The sequence below is a fragment of the Macaca thibetana genome, chromosome 6 (assembly GCF_024542745.1).
Source record: "Macaca thibetana thibetana isolate TM-01 chromosome 6, ASM2454274v1, whole genome shotgun sequence".
Classification (NCBI taxonomy): domain Eukaryota; kingdom Metazoa; phylum Chordata; class Mammalia; order Primates; family Cercopithecidae; genus Macaca; species Macaca thibetana.
In genome coordinates, this window is record NC_065583.1 from 134,097,007 (window position 1) to 134,115,942 (window position 18,936).

Below are 18,936 nucleotides of genomic sequence, written 5' to 3' on the forward strand. Positions count from 1 at the left end.
AATTAAGAATTACACCAAACTCTCCCCAGATGAAAAGGAAATAACTTTAGTTAATAAAAATGGGGCTGATGTATGCAATCTCTTATTCAGTGAATGAGAATTATGACACAGACATATTTAATATCAGCCAATAACATATATTTGTTTTATTGATTAGCTGCTCTGAGCCACCATTATAGGCCAAAGCAAGTGGATACCCAAGGCCCTCCATTCTGTGGCCACCCGGTTCCAGCCTTATATGTCACTGACTCCCTTTTTCCACATGGGCCATCTTCCCAGAAATCTCACAATTCCTCTGGTCTCTTTGGGCCTCTGTGCCTTGGTAGACACACCTAGGCCAGCCTTTCAGCCTCTCTTCCACTTCTTGATTACTGCTTGCCCAATCTCAGACTTCCTCCAACATCCCTATGAAATTCCTGCTCTTTCACTGAGTCCTCCCTGATTCTCCAGCTTGATGTGCTGGCTCCTCCTCTGAGTGATGTGGGCACAGTCAGGTCTTCTCTACCAAGAGTAATTATAAAATAAATAGTAGTAATAACAGTGATAGTAATAATGACAGTAGGTGAAAACAATTAACATCCCTTAAATGTGCTGAAAGTGCTTCATTTGTTTTATGTCATTTAATCTTCTCCATGGCTGCTTGGTAGGGAGGTACTATTATGCCCATTTTACAGTTGTGGAGACTGAGGCTTAGAGAGCTAAGTTCCTTGTCCAAAGTCATGGAGCTATGTAAATGTAGAAACTGGTATTTGAAAGCAAGTGGTTAGATTCTGGTGTGAACAAGCTAAATCCCCAGTCCAGGCTGCCCCTCTCTAGAGCAGAGAATGTGTTCAATTCATCTTTGCCTCAGCTGCAGCACTAATTCAGTACTAAGCGTCCAGAGAATGTTTGGATAAACAATCAGCGGAGAACTCAACCGGGATAAAGAAGAATAGCTTTTCTTAGCTATTGGCCCCGGTGACCCACAAAGCAGGCCCGCTGCTCTCCTGTGTATTAAAGCAGCCTGGAAAAAAGCACATTCACTGAGTCCTGGCCCTGGAATGATTTTTCTTTTATAATGTTCGTCCAATGATAACGCAAACCCATGGCAAATCTATAAATGTACCCTACCTCCACTTCTAACTCTGCAATAAAAAAAAAAATTAATACAAAACTCTGGGATAAGCACGCTGCTTTCAGGATTAGCCTTAATCTTTTTTTCAAACATATTCCCCAAAGAAGATCATTTATTTCTTTTTCTTTTCATTTTTAAATGGAGAAATGTTAAGAATTTAGGAATGCAGACGCAGATGAAATTACAATGTCTTTCCAAAATGCCAACAAAAATGCTCAGAGTCTGATGAGATTCCCTGTGGCATGAGCTTGTTTAAAAAATCCTGCCAATTCATTCTCTTGTTTTTGTTGGCAGACAGAGGTATTTTAAGTAACCAACGTTGAGTTCTTCGCTTCTGGTCCTGTAGGTATCGCCGGGCAGGTGTCCATAGATGCCAATGGAGACCGATATGGGGATTTCTCTGTGATTGCCATGACTGATGTGGAGGCGGGCACCCAGGAGGTGAGCACGTGAGACCTCTGTACCAGTTGCTCCTTCTGCCCGTGGGGACTCTGAGGAATGCATTTGTTCTGGTGGCCAAAGAGCTGTCTCCAATGCAGCTTCCAAATAAAAATGAGTTGAAAAACCTCAACTTTTGATTGAGGGTATCAAGGAAGACTTCAGGAAATGGTTTCATGTTTATTCTAAGTGAGGAAATCCTACCCTTCAAGTGGCGAAGAATCACACCTTAGTCTTATGGATGAGGGTGTTGGGGTGAAATCAGTAAAGTGAAACTAAGTTTCCTCCCTTAAGATTTGAGTTTTCTGGCGGAGTGGGAGGGTGGGTGGTTGCAAACTCAACGTGTGTTCACGTTTCCAAAGATGATGTAGTTTCAGGATAATATCGTGAAGAGAAAAGAGTGCCCCGGACACAAAGATGAGTCTTCTGTGCTTGGGAGTGTGAACTCTGCCTCAGTTTCCTCATCTGTAACATGGAAATCATCATGTCTTCCTGGCTGATGTCACATGATTACTGTTATGGGGACAGGTCAAATGAAACCTAGAAAAGTACTATCTACATTTTAAATTACAAATATACATATACAATTATACAAATATGCAGTGCTTCAGCAAAGAATGCCACTTCCTCGGTTTCCTTGATCGCTGGCTCCCAGGGTCATCGCTCCGGTGCCCTTCATGGGACCTGGCATATGGGACTTGCTGTTTTCCTCTTTGTATGTATCAGGTTGGTGCAAAAGTAATGCGGCTTTTGCCATTATTTTTAATTATTTAGTTTTAATGGCCAAAACCTCAATTACTTTTGCACCAACCTAATAGATGCCTGGCTCTTGTGGGAAGTTCTGAAGCAGCAGGAGTCACCCTCGCTACGTTTAATGAATGATTTTTTTGCCCACTGAGTGGTCTGTGTCTCATCTGTATTCCTGGTTCCCCCCCCCGGGAAAGGTGGGTAGCGACAGTTCATCAGAGTCCATTGTGAGGTTGCAGGGGTGAAGGTGTATAAAGCCGTTGGCAAGTGCCCAGTACACGCCAGCGATTGTTACATTTTGGTGGCGATCTAGGCTTCCTCTAGACCTGACGTGGCCTGTGAGAACCTGCTGCACCTCGGTCAAGAGAAGGGGAGGAGATGTCCCCAGCCACTCGGGAGCCATATGCTTGTTTTCAGACAAAAGAGCAATGACTCCCGAGAACCTGGGTGGGAAGGCACTTCTAGAGTGGGGCTTGGGGAACTGATCAAACAATCGTTTTAACCAGAAACTGAGGGATAACCATGGAATCAAACCATAACAGAATAGCGATTTTCCAGGGGCCAGAGGAGCCAACTAAGAGAAAGAGAATTCAGCCTGGAAATGGGGGTGCACATAGGGTGGATTCATCAGAGAGGAGAGTGCAACTCTTGAAGGAAGTCTGGCAACCGGAAGTGGTCAAACAGGAGGTTCCTGAAAGACGCTCTTTCATTATATGTTGAACAATTGAGGGCTGTGAGGCTGGGTACCTGTCATACGCTTAAATCGGGTATACAGTGGACCCTGGCTGTCCTTCACATGTCCCTGAAAGTAACTTGGGCGTTACAATTGGCTGAAGGGGTGGGCTGCTCCGGGACAGGTGGGTGGGACAGTGCCCTGTCCGATGAACAAAGCAAAAGCCAGGAATTCCAGGATTATTCCTTTCCACTAGGTGGTAGTGACTGAAGAATCCTAGGGGCAGCGCTGACAGGGCTGGGCCTTCAGTGAGGGCAGGGTCCGGGGGCACCACTCTCAACACTTCCCACCTTCTTCTGCTCTGGCACGACCGCTCTTAATGCCCTCTTGAGAGCACCATTAGTGACTTCAAATCTTGACTTATAAAGTCCCCAGAACACACAATGACCATCAGTGTGGACAACCGAGGAACCTGCCCAATGTACCGCGCTTTTCTGAAGCACTTGCTGTCCTTGCCCTGGAGACGGTGATTTGATGAAATGCCCAGAGGCAGCCAGTTTAGATCAGGCTGTGCATTTTGGGGAATAGCTGTGGAAGACTGCGAGCTTTGTGCCTCCTTTGACCTTTCGGCTATTTGTTTTTTTGCCTCTATATAGGTTATTGGTGATTACTTTGGAAAAGAAGGTCGTTTTGAAATGCGGCCGAACGTCAAATATCCTTGGGGCCCTTTAAAACTGAGAATAGACGAAAACCGAATTGTTGAGCACACAAACAGCTCTCCCTGCAAATCATGTAAGTCTAGAGACTTAATTTGCTATGTATGTCATCACCTCTAACCTCAGCGTAATGTAAATTTAAAACCCAAGTGTTTCTAGGGCTTACATTTTGGAAGTTTACATTTCTTTCTCTGATGTGGTAAAACATCAGAGGGAACAGTTCACAAACTGGCATCTTGCCTTTAGCAGAGGCATTCAGGTCTTGTTTCCCTTCCAGCCTTCTCTTCCACAATGGTAGAATGTTTCTCCCTATTTTTACATCTCTTACTATCATCTCTTGGCTAGGCCATGTTTCCACTTTTAGAGAAAATCAAAATATCAATTAGTAAATATCACTTGCTTATTCATCTCTCATAGCAAGTCTCGTTCTGATTTTCCAAGTTTGTGGTTACTTTCTAGCTCCTCAGAACCAAAGAGATAACATCCCTTAAACATCTGAACATTTACACATTGGCAAATAAGTGTAAGATGTATTACTTATGAGCAGTTTTGTATACAAGTAGAGAAGCAAGTGGATGTCCTCATAAGTAGCTTACAAATAGGAAAGTTGTTAGAAATCATTGTTTTAGAGAATAAGGTAGGGAGGGAGAACAAAGTGAATATAGGTCTTTCAGGAGGCCAGTTGATCATTTTAGGCTAATATATGTGTGCTTTTGAAAGCATCTTTTAAACTGTTAGGTATTTATGTCTATGCAATAATTACGGGAAGGAATTAAGGAGGAAGTGTGTTAAGAACACACTGGGGAGATTGGGCCTGTATTTGAAATCTCACTGTTGTTACTTGCTGGTTTTGTGACCCTAGGAGTGTTCCTTCAGCTTTTTAAGCAGTTTTCCAATGTGTAAAGAGAAAGAAAAGTGCCCAAAGCTTAGGACTGTTTTGAGGATTACACAAGATGACGCATCAAAGGCTGCATACTAAACTCTAGATACAAGCTAGCTATTTATCATTTTTCTATAACTAGGACACCACTGAACTTGATTGTTTCAAAGTGTTATCCACATTTTCACAAAGCTATGTAGGACATTTTGACATGAAACTTTGGCTTTGGTGAGAGAACATCTAAAAACAGAACATTGACTCAATGAATTTTTCATCAAATCCTCTAGCACTTTGAAGTGTCACCATCCATCTGTGAAAAATAAGAAGCCCTGGGTCAGTGCCCTGGTCCATCTGGTTGTCTTCTTTGACTTTATTTATTTATTTATTTATTTATTTTTGAGATGGAGCCTTGCTCTGTCACCCAGGCTGGTGTGCAGTGGTGCAATCTCGGCACGTTGCAATCTCCACCTTCCAGGTTCAAGTGATTCTCCTGCCTCAGCCTCCTGAGTAGCTGGGATTACAGGTGCCTGCCACCACACTCAGCTAATTTTTGTATTTTTAGTAGAGATGGGGTTTCACCATGTTGACCAGGCTGGTTTCTAACTTCTGACCTCAGGTGATCCACCCACCTTGGCCTCCCAATTCTTTGACTTTAAACTCAAAAGAGAGTGGCTATATCTGAATTCTTCACTTCCAGTTTTCCTCTGATTCTTGAATTTTCTTCTGTTCTCATTGTGTCCACACTCTTAATAGTGTGCTTGTTTATCTAGCACTTTCTCAAATGGTTCTTAAGCTTTGCACTAGGCAAAAACAAACCAAAACATAAAACAAAACACAAGTGTACTGTCCCTTAGAAAATATTTCTGAAAAAGGAAAAGTTGCCTCCAGTGGGAAATCGAGGGACATCTTGCAATGAATGAAACTCGAGGCATTTCTAACTGTATCTCAAAATGAACCCTGGTTATCTATGCTTCTTTTTCAAGCAGGTGGCCTAGAAGAATCGGCGGTGACAGGAATTGTTGTGGGGGCCTTACTAGGAGCTGGCTTGCTAATGGCCTTCTACTTTTTCAGGTGAGGACCATTTGTAAAGGTACAATTCACTCTCTTCTACTGTCTTTGTCATTTGTTTTTGCTTGATTCTCTTTGTGACTTGTCCACATCCTCCTTTCACCCAGGAAGCACAGTGGTTAAAAAATCTCAGCCATTCTTTTGGTGTGACTCTAGGTTTGGTGGTCAGTGGTTTAGCATACTGGGTGCTGGGGTCATGGGTTTCAGTTACATCTCACTGTGGGACAGAGAGCTGCTGCTGCCCTTTGATCGCAGGTTTTTATTTTTTATTTTTTTGAGACGGAGTCTCACTTGTTCTGTTACCCAGGCTGGAGTGCAGTGGCACGATCTCTGTTCACTGCAACCTCCACCTCCTGGGTTCAAGCAATTCTCCTGCCTCAGCCTCACGAGTAGTTGGGACTACAGGTGCAGGCCACCTTGGCTGGCTAATTTTTTGTAGTTTTAGTGGAGATGGGTTGACTAGGCTGGTCTTGAACTCCTGACCTCAAGTGATTCATCCACCTTGGCCTCCCAAAGTGCTGGGATTACAGGTGTGAGCCACTGTGTCCAACCCTTTGATCACAGATATTCTGACAAGAATTCCTACCACCCACCAAGTGAAGCAGTTGGGGAGGGAATCTGGATAAAGGGGGAAATAAACTTCTCCCTTCTCAGGCTTTCTCCAATTCAGAATTAGGTGCCGGGGCTCACCTTAAAGAGGAGGAGGGAGCTTTGCATAGCCCATGCTGTCAGGCTGATCTGTGCTCAGTATCTGGAGAGCCCACATCCTCATCTGCCACTGTGGTTAAGCTCCAAGGCTTGCAAAATTGTAGTAATATATGTGTGTTCAAGGTACCGATCATTCTGCCCCGTAAGGGTGGTCCATTCCTTTGTAATCTTTGGTGGTTGAGTTTGTGTTTTTTTCGTAAGTCATTAGAGCAAGGTTTCTTTATTTCTGCATGGGATTGTAACTAGGCGTATGTGACCCTTTGTGGGAACATTGTATTCCTGTTCCTTTGGCCACACTACCCGTAATTTGATTTTTATCTAGGGCATATCCTGGGAGTCAGGGAGAACTTCTGTAGCGGAATAGACAAGACCTAACCCCCAAGGCACCCAGGGAAGAAGGGGAAGGCTTGTTCTGTGGTATTTGGAAAAGCATGCCAATTTTCTCTCTTGAATAAGGGCATCACGCCTGGGGGCACACTACTTTAATCTCTGACCAGGGTTTCATGTTCTGTCACTTCTCATTTATCAACTCAAACCCAGATGTCCCTTGAGGGCACTCTTTGTAAGAGAAACCGTGGTATTTTGTAGCAAGTTTTATTACGACATTCACTTTCCCTTTACCCAGGAAGAAATACAGAATAACCATTGAGAGGCGAAACCAGCAAGAAGAAAGTAACCTTGGAAAACATCGGGAATTACGGGAAGATTCCATCAGATCCCATTTTTCAGTGGCTTAAAAGAAGCCCCCCGCTTTTTTTTTTTCTGCCTGAGATTCTTTAAGGAGATAGATGGGATGAAAGACATCAATGAAACAGAAGGGGCGTTCTTGAAGAATTCATTATTTTAAGCAGTTAGTCATTTCATTTTAAAATTTCTTTAGAAGCTCAGGAACTATTGTTAATCACCATCTGCCTCCAGGCCTTTCATCTCATGACAAACAAATGTAATAATGATATCATGTCACTCTGTTAAATGTTCATACTGTTTCAAGGGCATATGATTAGATTTATGTTTTTAAAATCTGATGTCTCCATATCTTGATGGCTTTTGGCAGCATTTCACACAAGGATATAAAATGTGGTTTTCTTAAATGAAATGTTTCATAGCTAGAATAAAATTATTTTTACAAGTAGAACATTCTTGGAAAGAATTTAACACCCAATAAGGGGAAAATGTAATGAAAAATCTCAAGGTTGGTAATACAGCCTTACTCCCTCTAGAGCTGGAGGACAGGTTTGTGGTTGAGGACTTCTATGTCCGACGTCTACATTCAGGTTCTGACTTCATATCTTGAAAAAGGATTTCCTCCCTTTTTCAGTGTCTCATAAATGCTACTCTGGATTGTTGTAAATATTAGTGAGATGGGAGGATTTACAGAAGAAAAGCAAGTCTAAAATGTTTCCTTTTTGATGTAAAAAAAAAAAGTCCCATTTCACACTAACATTTTATTTTACAAGTATTTTAATCTTATATTTTGGCATTAGAAAAATTTATCTTTTTTTTTTTTTTTCATTTTGAAGGTTAAATGTTGCTTACATTTTAAAAGCATGGGTGAAGTGTACAACAAACCAATAATGATAAAAAATGCTTCTCTTTTTCTCCCTGTTTCCCTCTTTCCCTTGGGCACAGCCAAATGCTAATTTCTGCTTTAATTACAGAGATGTGGAAATGTATTCAGATTTCAAACTCTACAGGAATATATCAAAATTTTAACTCTTTTGCATTTTTACTGTTTAACTGTTTTAAATGCAAGTTATTTTACGGTGATACTCCTTCCAGTTCTGGCCAAATGATGAGTTTCAAGATCAAGAGTAAAAAGTTATTAGAATTAAACAGAGTTTTATAAAGGGAGATAGCCCTTTTCCCTCAAGAACAACTTTGTTGAGAGTTACAACTTGACAGCAAGTACAGAAATGACAAATTTAAAACTTTTACATGTGGCATTTACCAAAATTCCCAGTGATGATTTTGGTTAAAAGAGGGAATCTAAATAGCTACTCTATTCCGTTTCAGTTAACTCCACAGAACTCTGTAGGCATCCATGAATAACTGTAATAGTGGGTTAGGTGTGGAGATAGGGAATTTGGACAAAGTTGAGTAAGTTTTTATTGGTTATCTGCTTTGCACCCAGTAGTCTGCACATGAGTTTAAACTCAGGTTACCACTTTCACTTATACTTCATGGAGAAGATAGACAGTGAGGGAGGAATGGGAAGCTGTCATGTCAGTGCACCATCTTGGAATTACATAACTGGGGTCTTTCCTCAATAACATTTTGAGCATCTGAAAAATAGTTTAAAAATTATCTTAATATCTATTGAAGGGCATGTCTAGGGAGGAAACAGGAGAATTTGAGCAGTCTCTTGGTGGTGATGAAGCTGGTAGTTCACACAAGTAGCAGTGCAGGCAAAGGTAAGCGCAAGCTGCCTGTCCCAGATGCTGGCCCATGTGTGCGTGCTTCCCTGGGAAGCTCCCACTTGAGTCACAGTTAACAGATGATTTCTGTGTGAGGCACATTTCTCTTCTGTTGTTTAAGAAATGGGAGCTGGGAGGCAGCTAAGAGGGCGTGATAAAAGAATTAAGTACAATCAACGGAAACAACTATGTTGTAGTTCTCCATGCTGGATGCAAAGGAAAAAGTGTCGAATTCCAAAAAGGATGGAAGAAGAAGGCAAGAAGGGCAGCCTCCAGAAGGTCTAGTGCAGGAAGAGAGTTTGAGAAGTAAAATGCAGGAAAGCAAAGCATTGTACCGCTTGGGACTCCCCGAGGTGAAACAGCAAGGAAGAATTGTGTCCATTTCAGTTACTTGAATTGGAGAGCTTGTTTCTCTCATTTTTATTTTTCAATGATTTTATTTTATTTTTTTATTTTAGAGATACTAATTTTCTCTTGTGCTTGTAAAAAAAATTCACATTTCAAGTCTATGTGCTTATTACGGGAGAAAAATAATCTACCTGGTTGCAGTTTTTGAGTATAAACATTTCTAACCTTTTTAAAATTTCTATAGCAACCCATTAACACTAACATTTTTAGAACAAATATATTCTATTTTAACTTCAGGTAGAGGAATAGTCCTAAACTTAATATGATAGCTCTAGATAAACTCTTAAAGACAAGTGAGCATTTAGTATTCTAAAAATGGCAGAACAAATCATGAGGTTTCTGGATGCCATACCAATTTAAAATCAATTCTCATGTTAAGATTGCTGGCTGGGCGCGGTGGCTCATGCCTGTAATCCCAGCGCTTTGGGAGGCGGAGGCGGGCAGATCACGAGGTCAGGAGATCGACACCATTCTGGCTAACATGGCGAAACCCCGTCTCTGCTAAAAAAAAAATACAAAAAATTAGCCGGGCATGGTGACGGGCGCCTGTAGTCCCAGCTACTCCGGAGGCTGAGGCAGGAGAATGGTGTAACCCGGGAGGCGGAGCTTGCAGTGAGCTGAGATCGCGCCACTGCTCTCCAGCCTGGGCGACAGAGCGAAACTCTTTCTCAAAAAAATAAAAAAATAAATAAAAAATAATAAATAAATAAAAATAAAAAAGATTGCTTATTTACATGTCAGTCATATACGACTTTTTCCTTGAAATCTGCGTATGGGTTACAAAAACTCTGTTAAGTTTTGAAAATTCCATTAAGTTGGAAACCTTAGTTAAAAATGTAGGTGCTTGGCCCAAGATTACCCTGAATTCAGATCTCTCATGATTATATTTGGGGATTTACGTTCCTAACTGCTAAGCAACATCTCTGACAACTAGTAATTCATACTCTACTAGTAGTCACATGTCATATAGTAAAATAAATAGGGCTTTAGTTCTTAAGTCATTCTATAAGTTTTTACCCTGAAATCGAGGGTGTTCAGATTTCAAAAGGGATACTTTATCAGTATTTTCTCATCCAGTCAAACTTCAGCTGACATTGATACAGGTCAAAATGCATAGATGCTTTTTGGTGTTGGAAATAAGTGTGTGTCTTATGGTCATCATTGTCTTCTTAGATTTTTGGGTAGGGGGGCAGGTAGGGGGAGACTCAGAAATAAAAGTGTTCTCCAGATCACTTCTATCTGGAAAGAATTTTCTGTACAGAGTCCGTCTCTCCCTCAAGACTGACCACAGGTTTCATGAGAAGGCCCCTGAAAACATCACATTTCTGTGAAGAGCCATCAACTTGTCTTCTCTGGAACCACAGGCATGGTTCTACAGACCCTACTGTAATTCTTCACACTTCAGAACCCATGATTAATGGAGGGGAGAGAGAAATGCATGGGAAAAGAACACCTCCTTTTCTCCTTTCTCTTAAATTCAAAGACGTTTGCTTTGGAATGCCCTCACTTCTCTCTATTCACAGGCTTCTAGAATCATTAATTTACTCAAGGCACATGTGCCTTCTTTGCCCCAAATGCATCAGTTTCATTTTAGTTATGGCTGATTTTGGGTGTGTGTGTGTGTAAAATATGCAGTCAACAATGAGATGAAGGCCATTGCATAGATCTCATGCAGATAGTGATGGATTCAGAAAGTAGGTTCCAGTGGTGTCGCTACCTTCTTGTAAGCCAGTATACACTGGCTATTTGTGGAAGTCTCTGGGAGGTCAAATAGAGCGTTATGCCACTGGGAGTGTTTATAAACTGGAAGGAACAAGCACCTGTGTTTCTTGGGACACAAAGCACTCAGATCCTGAGTGGATGCAGACATGAGAGTAAATGTCAGCCCAAATTAGGCCACTCGACCTACGGACATTTCATGGGTTTTACTTAATCACACCCCATGGTTTCGGGCTACATAAGGAAGCTGGTAACGAGCTGAATTTCTTATTCGGTGGAAAAAACGGAAACTGTCTGAAAACACAGGATATATTTTAGGGGTAATTGTGGAAGCAAAGAGAATGAGATGATGATGTTCAGAGGGACCGGCTTCTTCTTCAGTTGTATTTAGAACTGAATAATAATCAATAATTTAGTCCCCCTTCAACAGCCATACTCAGCAAGAAGCGTGGGACATACTGAGCAAGAAGAATCAGAAGCTTGATCCTCTAAAAGAAATAGGAGAGGGTAGCTTTGCCTGTTGCCACTGTCTTTACTCTCCCTTCTGCCCCCCACCCACATCCACATCCAGCGTCACTCCAAGGATGCGTTAGCATCTTGCACATGCAGGTAGAAATTTGTGAGTAGGCCTGCATACTTCCTCGGGGGAAGAAAGACAAACTAGTGCTGGTTGTAAGAATGTAGCTGGCTTTTCATCAGAACCCTTATGCTAACCTGACCACACTTGCTCTCGGGGAAGTTCGAGCCTGTGATGTGCATAAACTCTAACAAGCCTGGCTTTGGTGCTCAGCACGCAGATTCCATAAATGTCTCTTGCAGGCATAGCCCACAGCTAGACTGCAGGATTAAAATAACTTCCAAAAGGTGCTGGATTGGAGTTTGTTCAAATTTCTCATTAACCACTAATGTTAATTCATACCAAATGCAAAGTATTCTAAACCAGCTGATGCTGTTAATGTTCATGTTTTAAGCTACTTCAAACACAACGAAAGTGTTTCAGTGGGAGTCAAGTCTCACAAGTAAAAGTCCATTTTATAATAGCTCTCTGATGTATCAGGTGCGAGATGATATGTAGGGGAGAGATTTGAACAAGCAGAATTAAGTGTTAGCAAAAATGCTTCATTGCTTCGATTCATGTTTAAAGACCTAAATTTCTATGCACAAGGAATAAAGGGCCACTTACCAAGTGTAAATCACAACATAGGCTACCAAAATATTTCTTATTTGCTAGGAGAACAAAGCTGTCACAGTGCATAATAGTTGGACAGAGATGGCTAAAACAGAGGCAAATTCAGATTTGGAAACAGGTGTCCTCTTTATTATTGATTGCCAAGATCTGAAAACCTTCAGTGTCTTATAAGATGACAGTGAAGTAGCCCCTGAACAGCATGGAGTTGCTGTGAGCATGTTCATTGCAGACCTTTGCGTTGGGTCCTGGGAATCTGAGCTTTGTTCTCTGTGCATGGTGGATAATTGAAACCAAGAGGACGTGGGATAGACCTTGTGACACATCAATTCTGCGACCTCTGTTTTCTGGGTCACATTATTCATTGTTAATTTAAATACAGGACTACCAAACAGTACAAACCTACCATGAGTCTGGTAGAAAAGTAAAAGTAAAAGCTGCACAAGTTACATACAGTTTATTATTCTAATGTACAACTATTTGCATATAATGTGATTTAATTTATTGTTGTTTTGTGTAGAAAAGGAGAACTAATGACTGTGGATATAACCCCTGTTTTGTATAATATATTTTATTTCTTGTGCAAACTGGTCATTTGAAATATCTACTTCATTTGATGTTTGGATATAAATGTGTATGTGTCCTTGTAAATGTTTCTATTAAGCAAGAATGCCACATACTCAGAGTATAACAATGTGTTCTCATTAAAAAATACATCCCACAGAAACCTTTTCCTGTTTATAATTCAACCAGCACACACTGCACATATCCATATTCTTTGAGGGCTTTTGTTCTTCTGGGACTTGTTTAAGTCAAAGGGCAATAGGTGGGTCTGATGAATTGTAATATTTGAATGATCCCCATGAAAAGACTCAAGAATTTCTGCCTAGCAAAGGCAAATTGACAGAATTTTAAAATGGGGGGTAAACTTTGAATCAGCAGGTAAGGGAAGAAATCTTCATGAATGACAACCATCATCTCGAGTCACTGCAGCTCGAGAGCACTTCATGGTTGACCTCACGACTCATGTTATTAAGTCCTTTGCCATTTTAAAGAGATCCTAAGTCAATTTTGTCACTTTAAAGACCTCCCCAGGTTCCAGCATACTAAGCAGATTAACCAGCCTCCAGCATCTCCAGTTGCCTCTGGGTTGTAAAAAGCTGCTTCACCATCTGGGAAGTTACTCATGATTTATTTTAAGCCCAAGAAACACATAGCAATTCTTATGGTTGGAGCAATGTTTCCCTGATCCTGCTGCTGCTGCCACCACCAATGAGGTCCCCAGATGACATCACGAATGCCACTCAAACTCCCAATGTTTGAGGAGATTCTGCTGACTTGGGGTGGAGTGGGGTAGGGCATGGGGGCATGGCAGGAATGAAGGGTAGAGACAGGAAACCTCTGGAAAACAGGCTTTTCCATTGTGACTTTTCCATCTCTGTTTTGGGAGACATGGCCTCCTTGAATCTTTCCACCCTATTCCGACCTCCCCAGTCCCCTCTGAATTTCATTTCATGCATACCCAACAATCCATGATGGGCTAAAGGTGCCTTATGACTGGCTCTTTGGGCTGTGCCCACTGAAGAAGCCCTAGGGAGCTCCAAACACCATTGATTTAGAGCTTTGCTCTAACCCTAAATCAGGGGCATCTCGCATTGACTTAAATAGCAACTATTATAGTGAGAGGTACCAATGGCCGTGTGTCTTTAAAAAAAAATAGCTTTTTTTTTTTTTTTTTTTTGAGATGGAGTCTAGCTCTGTCGCCCAGACTGGAGTGCAATGGCGAGATCTCAGCTCACTGCAACTCCACCTCCTGGGTTCAAGCGATTCTCCTGCCTCAGTCTCCTGAGTAGCTGGGATTACAGGCATGTGCCACCATGCCCAGCTAATTTTTGTAGTTTTAGTAGAGATAGGGTTTCACTATGTTGGTTAGGCTGGTCTTAAACTCCTGACCTCGTGATCCACCCACCTTGGCCTCCCAAAGTGCTGAGATTATAGGCATAACCCACCACACCTGATCAAAAAATAGCACTTTCATAAACCATCCATTAGCATCAAACTAGAGTCAAGAAAAAAATTCCCTTTGCAGGCCTGTGCAACGCTGATGATCATTAGCTGCTGAAGTTCTTGAAGAGTGGAGAGGAGGAAGAAGATAAGCAGGGCAAGATGTGCTATGTGTTTTGTATTAATCCATCATGCCATTTTCTCACATGCCCCTTCTGTCATTTCCATTTCATAGATGGCGACACTCTGGAGCCAGACTCCTGGGGTTCATAGCCTGGCTCTGATCCTTGTGTGAAAATGAGGTTAATACTAATTCCAAACTCTTGGGGCTACTGTGAGAACTTTACATTTAGGATTCTGCCTGGCAGGTAGTGAAACATTCAGTGGAATTACTATTATACTCTCTTGTCTTCTTGGATAAGGAGACAAACCTCTCAGTTGGTAATTTTTGAGGCCTTTAAGGCAAAAGGAATTTCTACTGTTGAAAGCCAGGCAGTCCACTTTTCTTTCTTTTCAATTTGGCTTGATGACAAGTCACCTCGACCTCTTGGAGGATGAAATGAAAGGCAAGAGGTCCGTTTCCTGTACACCGCCCCTTTCCAAAGGGTCCCGACAAGGGCCGAGAAAGGGACGGTGATGGCCACATTACCTCTGAAGCTTTCAGAGGGCCTGTGCAGCTGTACTCAAACCTGGATTCCCTCCTTAGAGTGTAGGCACCAACCCTGGAGCAGCGGGCCATACATGCTGTACCAGACTTCCACCCCCTGCTTTCTCCCCGCACTGAGACGGGCCTGGGGACTGCTCTTTGGAATTCATCCCCTCACTACTGTGATTTGTCAGAGCAGTTCCTGCCATGACATAGAGGACTCATGTGTCCTAAAGAAGAGCCTCCCACCTTGGTGCCCTCAGCCCCAGGGCTTTCCAGAGAATGCTGGCATTTTGTCCTAAATGCAAGAGTAACACCTCATTAAGGGTATTGGTGGGTAGGGGATTTCCCAGTGTAGACAAAGGAGGTTTTCATTCCACCGCTACTCCAATGGCCCGAGAGAGACCAGGCGTCACACAGGCTGGCAGAGAAGGCTGCATTAAAGTGACCTTTCTGGACTAGAGGACGTGAGGTTCCTGGTACCCACAAGGTCCTCCTCCTCCCAGTGCTAGCAGCTACAGAGACCAGAATAGAGATGACATCCACTCTTCTGGAAGGGCCTCTGACAGTTCAGTTCAGAATGAGGATGGAATAAAGCAGATCTGGGAGGCTTACTCCAGGCTGTGTCACCCCCTGCATCCCTTGCAAGTGACCCCTGCTAGGTTCCCTCTGGTGGTGCATAGACTGGTTCTGTGGAATGCTTGAGAAGGACCAGCAGTACATGAAGAGATTGGTGTTCCCCCAGTGAGAACCTTTTGGATGATATCAAAGATACGCTTTCAGGCAAACATCCAGCAAGAGGCTGATTCTCAATAGAACTGGACACCTGGCATTTTAACCATATACTTCTTTATGACTATTCTCAGCATTTTATTCGGAAGGAAAATGAAGACAGCAGAAAGTATGCCATTCTCAATTTGATGACACTAGCTATTTGTTGAGAGCCTTCCACATGCCAAAGGGGGGCTTAAGTACCTTAGATGTGTGCATGTATTGCACTCTCACAGCACCCCTATGAGCTAGGACTGTGGTTATCCTCTTCATCTTAGAAATGTGTAAACTACGTTGCAGGCAAGATGGCCAAATAGGAACAGGTCCGGTCTGCAGCTCCCAGCTAGATCAATGCAGAAGAGGGGTGACTTCTGTATTTCCAGCTGAGGTACCTGGTTCATCTCACTGGGACTCGTTGGACAGTGGGTGCAGGTCATGGAAGGTGAGCAGAAGCAGGGTGGGGTGTCACCTCACCTGGGAAGAGCAAGGGGCCTGGGAACTCCCTCCCCTAGCCAAGGAAAGCCGTAAGGGACTGTGCCGTGAGGAATGGTGCATTCCACTCCAGATACTATGATTTCCCACAGTCTTTGCAACCCACAGACCAGGAGAGTCCCTCAGGTGCTTATGCCATCAGGCCCCTGGGTTTCAAGCACAAAACTGGGTGGCCATTTGGGCAGACACCAAGCTAGCTGCAGGAGTTTTTTTTTTTTTTTTTTTTTCATACCCCAGTGGCACCTGGAATGCCAGCAAGACAAAACCGTTCACTCCCCTGGAAAGGGGGCTGAAGCCAGGGGCCAAGTGATCTAGCTCAGAGGATCCCACCTCCACAGAGCCCAGCAAGGTAAGATCCACTGACTTGAAATTCTCTCTGCCAGCACAGCAGTCTAAAGTCGACCTGGGATGCTCAAGCTTGGTGGGGGGAGGGGTGTCCATCATTACTGAGGCTTGAGGGTGGTTTTCCCCTCACAGTGTAAACAAAGCCACCTGGAAGTTCAAACTGGGCAGAGCCCATGGCAGCTCGGCAAAGCTACTGTAGCCCGACTGCCTCTCTAGATTCCTCCTCTCTGGGCAGGGCATCTCTGAAAGAAAAGCAGCATCCCCAGTCAGGGGCTTATAGATAAAACTCCCATCTCCCTGGGACAGAGCACCTGGAGGAAAGGGCCGCCATTGGCACAGCTTCAGCAGACTTAAACATTCTGCCTCCCAGCTCTGAAGAGAGCAGCGGATCTCCCAGCACAGCGCTCGAGCTCTGCTAAGGGACGGATTGCTTTCTGAAGTGGGTCCTTGACCCCCATGCCTCCTGACTGGGAGACACCTCCCAGCAGGGGTCAACAGACACCTCATACAGGAGAGCTTTGGTGGGCATCTGCTGGGTGCCCCTCTGGGATGAAGCCTCCAGAGGAAGGAACAGGCAGCAATTTTTGCTGTTCTGCAGTCTCTGCTGCTGATACACAGGCAAACAGGGTCTGGAGTGGACCTCCAATGAACTCCAGCAGACCTGTAGCAGAGGGGCCTGACTGCTAGAAGGAAAACTAACAAACAGAAAGGAATAGCATCATCATCAACAAAAAGGACATCTACACAGAAACCCCAGCCAAAGGTCACCAACACCAAAGACCAAAGGTAGATAAATCCTTGAAGATGAGGAAAAACCAGTGCAAAAAGGCTGAAAAATTAAAAAAAAACACCTCTTCTCCTCCAAAGGATTACAACTCCTCACCAGCAAGAGAACAAAACTGGACAGAGAATGAGTTTGATGAATTGACAGAAGTAGGCTTCAGAAGGTGGGTAATAACAAACTCCTCCGAGCTAAAAAAGCATGATTCAACTCAGTTCAAGGAAGCTAAGAACCTTGAAAAAAGGTTAGAGGAATTGCTAACTAGAATAACCAGTTTAGAGAAAAACATAAATGAACTGATGGAGCTGAAAAACACAGCACGAGACCTTTGTGAAGCATACACAAGTATCAATAGCTGAATCGATCAAGTGAAAGAAAGGATATCAGAGATTGAAGATTAACTTAATGAAATAAAGCGCAAAGACAAGTTTAGAGAAAAAAGAACAAAAGGGAACAAAGGCCTCCAAGAAATATGGGACTATGTGAAAAGACCAAATCTATGTTTGATTATTGTATCTGAAAGTGATGAGGAGAATGGAACCAAGTTGGAAAACACTCTTCAGGATATTATCCAGGAGAACTTCCTCAACCTAGCAAGAGAGGCCAACATTCAAATTCAGGAAATACAGAGAATCCCACAAAGATACTCCTCGAGAAGAGCAACTCCAAGACATATAATCGTCAGATTCACCAACGTTGAAATGAAGGAAAAAAATGTTAAGGGCAGCCAGAGAGAAAGGCCGGGTTACCCACAAAGGGAAGCCCATCAGACTAACAGTGGATCTCTCTGTAGAAACCCTATAAGCCAGAAAGAGAATGGGGGCCAATATTCAACATTCCTAAAGAAAAGAATTTTCAACCTAGAATCTCATATCCGGCCAAACTAAGCTTCATAAGCAAAGGAGAAATAAAATCCTTCACAGACAAGTAAATGCTGAGATATTTTGTCACCACCAGGCCTGCCTTCCAAGAATTCCTGAAGGAAGTACTAAATATGGAAAGGAAAACCTTGTGCCAGCCACTGCAAAAAATACCAAATTGTAAAGACCATCGATGCTATGAAGAAACTGAAAGTAACAGGTAAAATAACCAGCTAGCATCATAATGACGGGATCGAATTCACACAAAACAATATTAACCTTAAATGTAAATGGGCTAAATGCCCCAGTTAAAAGACACAGACTGGCAAATTGGATAAAGAGTCGAGACCCATCAGTGTGCTGTATTCAGAAGACCCATCTCATGTGCAAAGACACACATAGACTCAAACTAAAGGGACGGAGGAATATTTACCAAGCAAATGGAAAGCAAAAACAAAATAAAACAAAACAAAAAACAGGGGTTGCAATCCTAGTCTCTGATAAAACAGACTTTAAACCAACAAAGATCAAAAGAGACAAAGAAGGGCATTACATAATGGTAAAGGGATCAATGCAACAAGAAGAGCTAACTATCCTAAATATATATGCACCCAATACAAGAGCATCCTAGTTCATAAAACAAGTCCTTAGAGACCTACAAAATCACTGGACTCCCATACAATAGTAGTGGGAGACTTTAACACCCCACTGTCAATATTAGACAGATCAATGAGACAGAAAATTAACACGGATACTCAGGACTTGAACTCAGTTCTGGACCAAACAGACCTAACAGACATCTACAGAACTCTCTAACCCAAATCAATAGAATATACATTCTTCTCAGCACCACATCACACTTATTCTAAAATTGACCACGTGATTGGAAGTAAAACACTCCTCAGCTAATGCAAAAGAACAGAAATAGTAAAAAAAAAAAATCTCTCAGACCACAGTGCAATCAAA

At 42.6% G+C, this 18,936-nt stretch overlaps 2 protein-coding genes across 5 annotated transcripts in view; both read left to right on the forward strand.

Moving 5' to 3' along the window:
• Nucleotides 1-12,793, forward strand: part of NPR3 (natriuretic peptide receptor 3) — a 92,849-nt gene extending 80,056 nt beyond the window's left edge. For 2 of the 4 annotated variants that reach the window (XM_050793838.1, XM_050793836.1), the window contains exons 5-8: nt 1,461-1,555; nt 3,629-3,764; nt 5,552-5,639; nt 6,970-12,793. In XM_050793838.1, the coding sequence (XP_050649795.1) occupies nt 1,461-1,555; nt 3,629-3,764; nt 5,552-5,639; nt 6,970-7,081 (431 nt within the window). In that variant the 3' untranslated portion in view covers nt 7,082-12,793. The remainder of the gene's footprint in view (nt 1-1,460; nt 1,556-3,628; nt 3,765-5,551; nt 5,640-6,969) is intronic. The other 2 variants (XM_050793839.1, XM_050793837.1) reach the window with 1 other exon arrangement.
• TARS1 (threonyl-tRNA synthetase 1) overlaps nt 1-18,936 on the forward strand; it is a 1,036,507-nt gene that overhangs the window by 361,242 nt on the left and 656,329 nt on the right. The gene's annotated exons all lie outside the window — the stretch shown is intronic.